Source organism: Scyliorhinus torazame, chromosome 8, assembly GCF_047496885.1.
Source record: "Scyliorhinus torazame isolate Kashiwa2021f chromosome 8, sScyTor2.1, whole genome shotgun sequence".
NCBI lineage: Eukaryota > Metazoa > Chordata > Chondrichthyes > Carcharhiniformes > Scyliorhinidae > Scyliorhinus > Scyliorhinus torazame.
Genome location: NC_092714.1, coordinates 41,482,590 through 41,495,523, shown reverse-complemented (window position 1 = coordinate 41,495,523; position 12,934 = coordinate 41,482,590). Strand labels below are relative to the sequence as shown.

The following is a 12,934-nucleotide window of genomic DNA, read 5'->3' as shown; positions in this document are numbered from 1 at the left end:
GTATGGTGAAGATTTTAGTGTGGGATAGATACTGCCAAGGTTGAAGGAGAGGAGAGATAAACAGGTAAATCAATACGAGATGACCAGTTTGGAAATTGTAAACAGGAAAGGACTGAAGTTCAATAGTTGTGAAATCTTTCAGAAAAATGTGTCGGAATAGAGGACCAAGCAATAAATCTTGATTAAAACATAGGTGGTCAATGGAATGTATAATTGGAGCTTGAGAAGGATAAGGGAGAAAGTTAAGAACAGTAATGTCTAGTAGCAACCATAAAATGAAGACAAGAAAAGTTGTAACAGTAATCAAATAGTTACTAGTTAAAATTCACATTGACCTAATTTGTTCATTTTTTTTTAAAGGTTTCATTACAGATATTTTCGCTTCTGGACTAAAAGGAGATCGGGTTTCTGTCATAAATTTACTTTTGTCAACTTTAAAAACTAAGGTTTGTCAGTCTGGATATTGAACTTCTAATTTGCTTATGTTTCATCTCAAACCTTCAATGGACATCTGGGAATCCTGATCCTCAATTTAGAAAAGCTTTTGTACATAATGCATTATCAACAGAAAGTTAACAGTGTTGCTTTGCTGGTGCCTAACTTGTTTTTGCTGCCATTGTTAAAAATAGGAAAAAGTATTTTACTAATCAGATCATCAACTCACAAAAATTCACACAATTGTTACAATTTCCATTTCACTATCAACAAAGGTTTGCACCTTAAATATTATAGCTGCAGTGTGGTCCTGGCCCATTAAATCATTCCCTTCACTATGATAAATTTAGGGCAAAAATGACAGGAAATTGTATGTTAGTGGCCTGGATTTTCCTTTCTCAATAGTGGTGGGTACAAAGCATAGTAAAACCACCCATGCATTTTCTCCTTCCATCATCGAATGCTGTTTCTAATATTAGCAAGACTGAGGAACTGGGGAAGCCTGGCGTGGGGGAGAGGAGCTGGCTGTGTGACAGTCAGGGCAGAGAAGGAGCTGGGGAAGAGAAACCAGTGGGGGTGAGGAGTATCAATATCCATGGGACAGATCCCAGCTGCCTTTTAAAGACTTATAAAGATGTTAAAATTATTAAAAATCTTAAAAAGTCATAACAGTTGTTAAATATATATTTTTTAAATTCAATAACAATTAGACCAAAAGACATAGGAGCAGAATTATGCCATTCGGCTCATCAAGTCTGTTCTGCCATTCAATCATGGCTGATATGTTTCTCATCCCCATTCTCCTGCCCCCCCCCCCACCCCATAACCCCTGATCCACTTATTAATCAAGAATCTATCTATCTGTGTCTGAAAGACATTCAGTGATTTGGCCTCCACAGCCTTCTGCCCCAAAGAGTTCCACAGATTCACCACCCTCTGGCTGAAGAAATTCCTCCTCATCTCAGTTTTAAAGTATCGTCCCTTCAGTCTGAGGCTGTGCCCTTGGGTTCTAGTTTCTCCTACTAGTGGAAACATCCTCTCCATGTCCACACTATCTAAGCCTCTCAGTTACCTGCAAGTTTCAATAAGATCCCCGATATTGAGCTGAAGACTGACCACAAGGGTGTATCTTCAAGTCTTGACATCACAAGGTGGCATGGCTTTGCCGACATTGTGCCACACTGGAAAACCTCACTGTTTACCCTGAATTTAGGCCCTGCTGCAGTTAAAAGTCTTCACTGCGGCCTGCAAACCAGCTAACTACAGATCCTTTTGTACAGTTAGTGGGGAACACCACCATTTCATCGTTGACTGAAAATCTGAGCCTTTTTTTTGTGAATAAGAAAAACGTTGAATAAGAAAACAGCATGTGAAATGTAATAACAGTGCAGTATAATTTTTTATAAATTGTATATGTACATATTGTATGTCTGGTGCCCAAATCAAACATTTTATACAAACACAATACAACAAATTTCAAATCTTATCTCCATACATTTAAGATAGGTTTCTACCAATGCTGCTGTGTAAACCGCACTGCGTTGTGTTCCAGAGTCATTTACCCATCGCATTTTCAATCATTACGGGTCGGCCACGATTGTTGTGTATATTTTTCACTGTTGCTACCACAAGTGGAAATTCGCTGCAAACAGTAACCAGGTTTTCATTCAGATTGACTGTTTTGTGCACGTTAACTGGGGTAACAAATGCCTATGTGTGGAAAAACTGTGGCCCTGGAATTTCTTTTTATTTAATTATTATGTCACCTTTAACCTGAAGTTCTCGGTTTAAAGATTTTATGAATCAGATTTAAAAAATACTTTCTTATTGTTTCTGTCTTCTATCTAGGTTGTCCAAAATAAAACCATAAGTAAAACACAGAAGGTTCGATTTTTCAATGCAACTGTTTTGAACCGCATTGCCTCATTGTATCACTGGAATGGAGTTGTTGATGTTGATGTAAATTATGACAAGGTATGCCTCTTTTTTAAAAAAAAAAATCTTGTGGTTTGATTTCTTTGTTATAGGATTAACATGCTTGACTTGACCTATGACTTGTTACTGCCATGTCTGACCCCACTCCATTCTTAGCAATCACTGAAATGAAACCGTTCCTGGAGTTTATCAGCGTCAAGCTTCCCTCTCTATGGGGTAGTCCAGGGTAGGGCTGTTTTGACATGCAACACCAGTAAATGGAATGAACTTCTTTCACTGGTGTTGAGGCAGGCATGTTGGCTCTACCACTATAATATTCATATCACGGAGGGGGAGCACCTTTCCTTTGTCGGATATTATATTTCAAATTGTTGGTTTTTTGAATAACTACTTAATGTTTAGGAAAATTGAAGCGTTAATTGCCTAATGGGACATTTTTGCAATTAAATCAGTGGTTAATATTTAACCCCCTAATCCTGGGGCGAGTAACTCACCTCCTGACTCCCCTAAAGCCTGCCGACAATCTACAAGCCAGAAGTGTAATGAATACTGTCCACTTGCCTGGATGAGTGTAGCGCAAGCACTTGAGAAAACTTGACACCATCTAGGACAAAGCGGCTGTTTGCTTGGAGCCCCATCCACAAACATTCTCTCACTCCACCACTGACACACAGTAGCAGTGGTATTACCATCTACAAGATGCAGCAACTCACCAAGGCTCCTTAGACAACACCTTCCTAACTTACGACCACCACCATCTAGAAGGACCAGGCCAGCAGGTACATGGGAACGCAATCACCCGGAAGTGCTATCCTGACTTGGAAATATGTTGCCGTTCCTCCGTGTTACTGGGTCATAATCCTGGAACTCCCTCCCTAACAGCACTGGGTGTACCCACACCACATGGGCTGCAGTGGTTCAAGAAGGCAGCTCACCACCTTCTCAAGGCAATAAGTACTGACCAAATATTATATTGTCACTGGTACTGCTTTTTTGAATGAAATATTGAAGCAAGATCCTCTCTGCCGATTAAAATGGACCTGGAAGATTCTGTGATACCTTTTTCCAGAACCTGAGGGATGCCTGGCCAATATTCCTTCCTCCATCAGCACTATCAGAATAGTTTTAACTGGTTGCTTTTAATTGGACTTTGGTGTACCAAATTTGGCTGTTGCATTTATACACAAAGACAACAGTGACTACACTTCTTTCAAAATAATTGATTGTGAAGCGTTTTGTGACATTGTAAGTATTTGAAAAGGGTTCCAGCATGAATGAAGTCAGTGTTTCTTTCCTTACTTTATCAAAGATAGATGAAATAAGAATCATGGCGATAATACTGAATATACAATACTGAGTACTGCAAAATCGCGTAAGGAATTCAGAGAAACGTCCTTCGGAGAATATTTAGAATGTGGAACTTGCTCCCACGTGGAGTAGCTGAGGCAAACAGCATAAATGCAATTATGGGGAAGATAGATGCATGAGCGATGAAGTATGTTAATAAAGTGAAATGTGGGGGAGCAAGCCTCTTGTGGGAAATAAACATTAGCCAGTTGGACACAATTGTTTATTTCTATGCTGCAGGTACCATGCAATATTATGTAATGGTACTGTAAAAATGAGCATTTGAATCTTTCTTAAATCTGGACAGAGTGCCCAATATTCCATCGTGACTGGGCGAGACTTGGTGCGAGAACTTGTACACAGTTTCTTGATGGATCTCTGCTGCTCATTAAAACATGGCATCAATTTCTATGATTCTAGGCTGGGCACAGCTAACAGGTAAGAATCTCTCTGTAATGGCAGCTTTGTGACAAAGCCACTTTGTATATTATGTTAATATTGTGGGGTGGTGATGGCATAGTGGTATTCCAGAGACCTCTGTTGACCTGGGTCCGAATCTAACCACGGCAGAGGGCGAAACTTGAATTCAATAAATATCTGGAATTAAAGGCTAATGATGAGCTTGAAACCATTATTGCAAAGCTCAATCTGGTCCACTAATATCCTTTAGGGAAGAAAACCGTCTTTATAACTCATCTTAGTAACAAGAGGTTAACAGCAAAGATTGACGAATGTAATAAGATATAAATTTATCTCGATTTCGAAAAGGTCTTCAATAATATACGGGCATGTGGAATCCGGGAACAAGTGCTAACCACTGTGCTGTCCCTGGCTGGCACCTGGGCACTCTCGCAATTCCAGGTTGGCACTGCCAGGATCTCTGGGTGCCAGGTTGGCACTGGCAAGGGGCGGGGGCCTGAGGGGGGGGGCATGCCCATGAAAGGGGGGTACGATAGGGTGTCATGAAGGTTGGGGGGGGGATTGAAAGGGGGACTCTTGAGGTGGGTCAAGGGTTGGAGGTTTTGCCCATCTCTGCAGGAGGGTCGCATTGCCTATGGATGGTGGATGTGAGGGGATCCTCAACACTTAGATTGTGGCACCCTTTCAAAATTGTGCCTCGATCTCTGAAGAGCCTGTCGGGTTTAGTTCCCCATTGCAGGGAAAAATTTGAGCTGTGGGATTGACCGGTGAGAAACTCCCCAAGCCCCAAATAAATGACTAATGTGGGTGAATACAAGTCTGGATCTAACCCACAAAGCTGGTGGAAAACATCCCGTCAAACCCGCCTACGATGACACTTCATAATTTATTGGGTGAATTGTGCCCTTGGTCTCTTTTCAAAAGAGAAAGCTGAAGGGTGACCTTAAAAATTGTGAAAGCCTCTGAAAGGCAGACACAAAAAGAAGGTTTTGACTTGTGGAGAAGGGCAAAATTAGAGGTCATCAGTATAAGACAGACACCAATAAATAAAATCGGGAATTCAGAAGAAATCTCTTCACCTAGAAAATGGTGAGAATGTGAAACCTCTGCCATGGGAGTGATTAAGACGAGTAGCTTTTTTGTGATGGCACTTGGGTTCATGGAGGTTTAGCTACTAAAGCAGGGTATTTCCATTTGGCCTCACCTTGCCTTTCACCAAGTGACTATCCATGGGAAGTAACACATCTTTACTTGGCTTCTCAGATTTTAGGGGATATATGTTATGCAGAAAGCGATCGTTACTATGAGCTGCTTCATGTTTTGATGTAATTTGTACATTGTTCTTGAATTCACTCATGTTCATTAATGCAGATCTAAAAATATTTTTTGATTTTTTTTTAAATTGTGAACTGTGATTGCACATGCAGGGGAGGAAACATTGTGCTGCTGAGATTTCTGCTGGGTTTAAAAACAGCTACAGAAGATGCACTGGTGGCTGACTTGATGGTGAACATCCTCAAAGTGTGTCCTGATTTATTGAACAGATTCTTCATGGAAACACAGTATTCCTTTGTCCCTAGACTTAAGACACTCTGGCTGGACAATATCAAACTACTTCGAAAGGTAGGGAACAACTCACTCACACAATGTTTTCACTCTTGGTTCTGATTATATTGTATTGCTGTCTTGAGACATCAATAAATGAAATCTGGAACATACATGACACGTTGGTTATCACAATCATCTAGTGCCATAGTTCTAGTGCATAGTTTATGTTCATATTTTAATTATAACCTTAGATTGGAGAATAAGGGGTTAAATTTAAGATAAATGAAAATGTATGATTAAGAAACCGATAAATAGGACTTCCGGTGGCGTTTGCAAGCGGGTCGGCCGCATCGAGAGGAGCTCCCGCCAGTGGCCACTATTTGAGGCGCTTTTGGGGGTTTCCCCGATTCTTCGTCTCTCTTCTCCCCCCCCAACTTGTTGTCGGCCTTTGGGGCCGTCCTGGGCGTCAAGCGGGGCCGGTTTGAAAACCGGCCAGGTACCCTGCGCGGGTGTTGGCCGGCTGATGCTGAGGCGTCGGGGCCCAGCGTGCGACAGTCAGAGCAGCGGGGTCGGAGCTAAACGGAGGACGAGGCCAGGGCGCGATGTAGGTGAGATGTTCCACATCGGGTGGCTCCCGTCTAGAATGTTTTAAGAAGACCTGAAGTCCGGTCCCAGGGGAATTTGTGAGGAATACAATAAAGAAGAGAAAGAAGTTTTAAAGGAAGTTTGTAAAAGTTTTTTTTTCTTGAAGGAAGAATTTTTTGGGTTTTTTTTAAGAAAAGATTGAAGGATCTAAAGGATGCGAAAATCAGCGTCGAAGAAGGGAGGAAACACGGGCTCGCCATTGAATGAGAGCACCAGCAAAAGCGCTGACAAGGTGGCAGATGCCGGACCGCATCGTGGGGCCGCACTGCTTACGGTGGGGAAAGTGATGGCTGTGTAGCTGGAAAAGCAGTTTGCGAGGCACATGGAAGCTTTGAGGAAGGAGATGGCGGTCGCATTGAAGTCATTGGTGGAGGAGGCAATCGCCCCGGTGAGGGTAGCTGGGGCAAAGACATCGGCCGAGGTGAGAGAGTAGGGCGAGAAGGTGAAGGAAGTGGAGGAGGCCATGGCGCAGCACAGTGACCAGCTCGCCTCAATGGGGGACGAACTGCGGAGGGTGGTGGAGGTCAACCGAGGACTCCGAGCAAAGCTCGAGGACTTGGAGAACCGCTCGAGGCAGCACAATCTGAGAATTGTGAGCTTGCCCGAAGGGACAGAGGGCCCAAGGCCAACAGAGTACTTCGCTAAGAGGTTGGCAGAGTTGATGGGGGAGGGGGAGACTCCCTCCCAGTACGAGCTAGACCGAGCTCATCGGTCATTAAGGCCGAAGCTCAAAGTGAATGAGCCGCCAAGAGCAGTAATTATCTGCTTCCATAAGTACTGCATGAAGGAGAAGGTGTTAAGCTGGGCGTAGCAGAAGCGCGAGGTGCAGTGGTGCTAGAGTTCGGATCTACAAGGACTTGACGGTGGAGTTGGCAAAACGACGAGCGACGTTCGGGCGAGTGAAGGTGGCACTGTACAGCAAGAGGGTGCAATTTGGTATGGTATACCCGGCGAAGCTGAGGGTGACGTATAACGCCAAAGACTTTTATTTTGAGACAGCGGGGGTGGCTGCGGCCTTCGTGAGGGCAGAGGGCAGACAGGCGTGAGGAGCGAGGCTGGAAGAGAGACTGTGGACTGTGATTGGGGAGCTTGAAAATGTATAAATGCTATAACTTTCTTTTTACTGACGGGTATTGTAATTTACTTCACTTCACATTGTCACAGAGTTCAAGTTATTGGTTGGGTTGAGTGGCATTCTGTGTTGCGACGGTTATATCTTATTTTAGTGAATTGTATGGGTTGGATTGTTGTTTTGGTTTTTCTTTCTCTGGGACTGGCTGGGAGGGGACGGTATATGTTGGCGGGGGGAGCCACCTGCGCTAGCTAATTAAAGTCGGCTAGTGAATGGAGGTGAGAGGAGGGATGCAGACATTGGAGCCTGGTTAGCAGGTTTTGATGGGCCTACGAGGTGAGCAGGGGTGGGGGGGGGAAGGGATCAATGCCGGGCGATGTTTTTTCGAGAGGTTTTGGGAGGGGGGAAGGGGTTCGATGTTAATAATGGATAGGGGCGGGTCAGGTTCATGGGGCAGGGTCCGGTGGTATGATGATGGTGGATAAGAAGGGTGGGGGGGGGGGGGGTGAGAGACCCCCAGTTGGGATAGTCACGTGGAACGTGAGGGGGTTAGGAGGTCCGGTCACGAGGTCAAGGGTGCTTGCGCATCTTAAAAGTTTGAAAGCCGATGTAGCAATGCTGCAGGAGTCTCACTTGAGGGTGAAGGACCAGGGGAGACTTAAAAAGGGCTGGGTTAGTCAGGTGTTTCACTCTGGATTTGGCGGAAGGATTCGAAGGGTAGCGGTAATGGTCAGCAAAAGAGTACGCTTCCAGATGGAGAAGGTGGTGGCAGATCAGGGGGATAGATATGCGATTGTGACAGGGCCGCTGGAGGAGAGGTCAGTGGCGCTGTTAAGTGTATACAGTCCCAATTGGGACGATGTGGGATTCGTAAAGAAGGTGTTTGGAGCCATCCCCGACTTGGACACACACAAACTGATAGTGGGGAGGACTGGAATTTGGTGCAGGAGCCAAGGTTGGACAGGTCACGGCCGTGCTTGCTGGTCCCATCGGGGGGGGGCGAAGGCGTTGGCTGGGCTAATGGTGGAAATTGAAGGGGTGGACCCTTGGAGGTTTCTGCACCCGAGGGAACGGGCGTATTCGTTTTTCTCAGCAGTCCATAAGGTATACTCGTGGTGGGGAAGGCTTTGCTGGCTGGGGTTAAGGGGTCGGTATAGTCGGTATAAGGGGTCCCGATAAGTCCCCGGGACCTGATGGGATTTATCCTAGAATTCTCTGCGAGGCCAGGGAAGAGATTGCTGGACCTTTGGCTTTGATTTTTATGTCATCATTGGCTACAGGAATAGTGCCAGAGGACTGGAGGACAGCAAATGTGGTCCCTTTGTTCAAAAAGGGGAGCAGAGACAACCCCGGCAACTATAGACCGGTGAGCCTCACGTCTGTAGTGTGTAAAGCCTTGGAAGGGATTATAAGAGACAAGATTTATAATCATCTAGATAGGAATAATATGATCAGGGATAGTCAGCATGGCTTTGTGAAGGGTAGGTCATGCCTCACAAACCTTATTGAGTTCTTTGAGAAGGTGACTAAACAGGTAGATGAGGGTAGAGCAGTTGATGTGGTGTATATGGATTTCAGCAAAGCGTTTGATAAGGTTCCCCACGGTAGGCTATTGCAGAAAATACGGAGGCTGGGGATTGAGGGTGATTTAGAGATGTGGATCAGAAATTGGCTAGCTGAAAGAAGACAGAGGGTGGTGGTTGATGGGAAATGTTCAGAATGGAGTACAGTCACAAGTGGAGTACCACAAGGATCTGTTCTGGGGCCGTTGCTGTTTGTCATTTTTATCAATGACCTAGAGGAAGGCGCAGAAGGGTGGGTGAGTAAATTTGCAGACGATACTAAAGTCGGTGGTGTTGTCGATAGTGTGGAAGGATGTAGCAGGTTACAGAGGGATATAGATAAGCTGCAGAGCTGGGCTGAGAGGTGGCAAATGGAGTTTAATGTAGAGAAGTGTGAGGTGATTCACTTTGGAAGGAATAACAGGAATGCGGAATATTTGGCTAATGGTAAAGTTCTTGAAAGTGTGGATGAGCAGAGGGATCTAGGTGTCCATGTACATAGATCCCTGAAAGTTGCCACCCAGGTTGATAGGGTTGTGAAGAAGGCCTATGGAGTGTTGGCCTTTATTGGTAGAGGGATTGAGTTCCGGAGTCGGGAGGTCATGTTGCAGCTGTACAGAACTCTGGTACGGCCGCATTTGGAGTATTGCGTACAGTTCTGGTCACCGCATTATAGGAAGGACGTGGAGGCTTTGGAGCGGGTGCAGAGGAGATTTACCAGGATGTTGCCTGGTATGGAGGGAAAATCTTATGAGGAAAGGCTGATGGACTTGAGGTTGTTTTCGTTGGAGAGAAGAAGGTTAAGAGGAGACTTAGTAGAGGCATACAAAATGATCAGGGGGTTGGATAGGGTGGACAGTGAGAGCCTTCTCCTGCGGATGGAAATGGCTGGCACGAGGGGACATAACTTTAAACTGAGGGGTAATAGATATAGGACAGAGGTCAGAGGTAGGTTCTTTACGCAAAGAGTAGTGAGGCCGTGGAATGCCCTACCTGCTACAGTAGTGAACTCGCCAACATTGAGGGCATTTAAAAGTTTATTGGATAAACATATGGATGATAATGGCATAGTGTAGGTTAGATGGCTTTTGTTTCGGTGCAACATCGTGGGCCGAAGGGCCTGTACTGCGCTGTATTGTTCTATGTTCTATGTTCTATACTCGGCAATTGCTGTATCAGATCATGCTCTGCATTGGGTGGATATGGTACTGGAGAAGGGGGTAGCGCAGAGGCCGAGGTGGAAATTCGATGTGGGACTTTTGGGGGACCAAGGGTTCTGTGACCAAATTGCAAAAGGTAATTGAGGAATATGTAGGTTTCAACTGTGTGGGTGAGGTGTCGAAGGCAGTTGTCGGGGAGGCTCTAAAGGGGGTGGTGAGAACATAGAACAATACAGCGCAGTACAGGCCCTTCGGCCCACGATGTTGACCGAAACAAAAGCCATCTAACCTACACTATACCATTATCATCCATATGTGTATCCAATAAACTTTTAAATGCCCTCAATGTTGGCGAGTTCACTACTGTAGCAGGTAGGGCATTCCACGGCCTCACTACTCTTTGCGTAAAGAACCTACTCCTGACCTCTGTCCTATATCTATCACCCCTCAGTTTAAGGCTATGTCCCCTCGTGCTAGCCATTTCCATCCGCGGGAGAAGGCTCTCACTGTCCACCCTATCTAACCCTCTGATCATTTTGTATGCCTCTATTATGTCTCCTCTTAACCTTCTTCTCTCTAATGAAAACAACCTCAAGTCCATCAGCCTTTCCTCATAAGATTTTCCCTCCATACCAGGCAACATCCTGGTAAATCTCCTCTGCACCCGTTCCAAAGCCTCCACGTCCTTCCTATAATGCGGTGACCAGAACTGTACGCAATACTCCAAATGCGGCCGTACCAGAGTTCTGTACAGCTGCAACATGACCTCCTGACTCCGGAACTCAATCCCTCTACCAATAAAGGCCAACACTCCATAGGCCTTCTTCACCACCCTATCAACCTGGGTGGCAACTTTCAGGGATCTATGTACATGGACACCTAGATCCCTCTGCCCATCCACACTTTCAAGAACTTTTCCATTAGCCAAATATTCCACATTCCTGTTTTTCCTTCCAAAGTGAATCACCTCACACTTCTCTACATTAAACTCCATTTGCCACCTCTCAGCCCAGCACTGCAGCTTATCTATATCCCTCTGTAACCTGCTACTTCCTTCCACACTATCGACAACACCACCGACTTTAGTATCGTCTGCAAATTTACTCACCCACCCTTCTGCGCCTTCCTCTAGGTCATTGATAAAAATGACAAACAGCAACGGCCCCAGAACAGATCCTTGTGGTACTCCACTTGTGAGGGGTGAGGTGATCTCGTTTAAGGCCAGGGTGGACAAAGAGGACAGGTTGGAGCGGCAGAGGGTAATAGATGAGATGTTGGAGATAGATAGGAGTTATGCAGAAGATGGGGACCCAGCAAAGTTGGAAAAGAGGAAGGAACTACAGGCGAGCTTTGACCGACTATCTACCAGGAAGGCGGTGCGCCAACTGAGACAAGCAAGGGGTGCAGTTTACGAGCATGGAGATAAGGAGATAAGTATGTTAGCAGGTCAGCTCCGGAGGGAGGCAGCGGTAAGGGAAACTGTTCAGGTGAGGGACAGGGCAGGGAAGTTGGTGGTGGCTCCAGATCTGATTAACAAGGTCTTTGAGGAATTTTATGAGAGGTTGTACAGCTCAGAGCCACCTGGGGGAGACCGGGAGATGCAGGAATTTCTAGATGGGTTGGAGTACCCGAGGTTAGGGGAGTGGGACAGGGACAGGGCTATATTAGAAGGAGCGATAGTGGAGCAGGAGATAAAGGTTGCGATTGGGAGGATGCAGTCGGGGAAGGTGGCAGGGCCGGATGGGTTTCCAGTGGAATATTATTAAAAAATTCAAGGATAAGCTGGCACCCCTGATGGTGGGGATGTTTGAAGAGGCGATAGGGAAGGGGGTGTTGCCACAAACTTTGGGGCAGGCATCGATTTCCCTTGTGGTAAAAAAGATAAGGACCCGACGGAGTGTGGGTCGTATAGGCCATATAACTTTTGAATGTGGACGCAAAAGTATTGGCGAAGGTACTGGCGGGTAGGCTGGAGGAGTGCCTCCCGAAGATGATAGGTGAAGATCAGACTGGGTTCGTGAGAGGGAGGCAGCTCTTTTCAAACGTTAGACGGGTATTGAACGTCGTTATGGCACCGGCGGAGGGGAAGGAAACACAGGTGGTTGTGGCATTGGACGCTGAGAAGGCGTTCGGCTGGGTAGAATGGGGGTACTTGATGGCAGTTCTGGAGTGGTTTGGGATTGGACCAAGATTTGTGAACTGGGTAAAGCTACTATATAAGGAGCCGAGGGCGCGTGTCCGCACAAACAACATCAGCTCGAGATACCTTTGTGGGCAGCACGGTAGCACAAGTGATTAGCACTGTGGCTTCACAGCGCCAGGGTCCCAGGTTCGATTCCCTGCTGGGTCACTGTCTGTGCGGAGTCTGCACGTTCTCCCCGTGTCTGCGTGAGTTTCCTCCGGGTGCTCCGGTTTCCTCTCACAGGCCAAAGATGTGCAGGTTAGGTGGATTGGCCGTGATAAATTGCCCTTAGTGACCATATAAGGGGTTATTGGGTTACGGGGATAGGGTGGAAGTGAGGGCTTAACTGGTTTGGTGCAGACTCGATGGGCTGACTGGCCTCCTTCTGCACTGTAAGTTCTATGTTCGATGTTCTCTCCACCGTGGGACTAGGCAGGGATGTCCTATGCTCCCCCTGCTGTTTGCACTCGCCATTGAGCCGTTGGTCATCGCATTAAGAAGTTCGGGGGTATGGAAAGGAATGGTGCGGAGGGGATAGAGCATAGGGTGTCCTTGTATGCCGATGACTTGTTGTTGTACGTGTCGGAACCGAGTGTGTCGATAGGGGGAATATTGGAGCTGCTTCGGG

At 46.1% G+C, this 12,934-nt stretch overlaps 1 protein-coding gene across 1 annotated transcript in view; it reads left to right on the top strand.

The window, feature by feature from the left end:
- The window catches only part of urb1 (URB1 ribosome biogenesis homolog), a 167,105-nt gene that overhangs the window by 20,454 nt on the left and 133,717 nt on the right, over positions 1-12,934 (top strand). The window contains exons 6-9 of the mRNA XM_072513439.1: positions 361-446; positions 2,284-2,409; positions 4,025-4,155; positions 5,565-5,760. Coding sequence (XP_072369540.1) covers positions 361-446; positions 2,284-2,409; positions 4,025-4,155; positions 5,565-5,760 — 539 coding nt within the window. The remainder of the gene's footprint in view (positions 1-360; positions 447-2,283; positions 2,410-4,024; positions 4,156-5,564; positions 5,761-12,934) is intronic.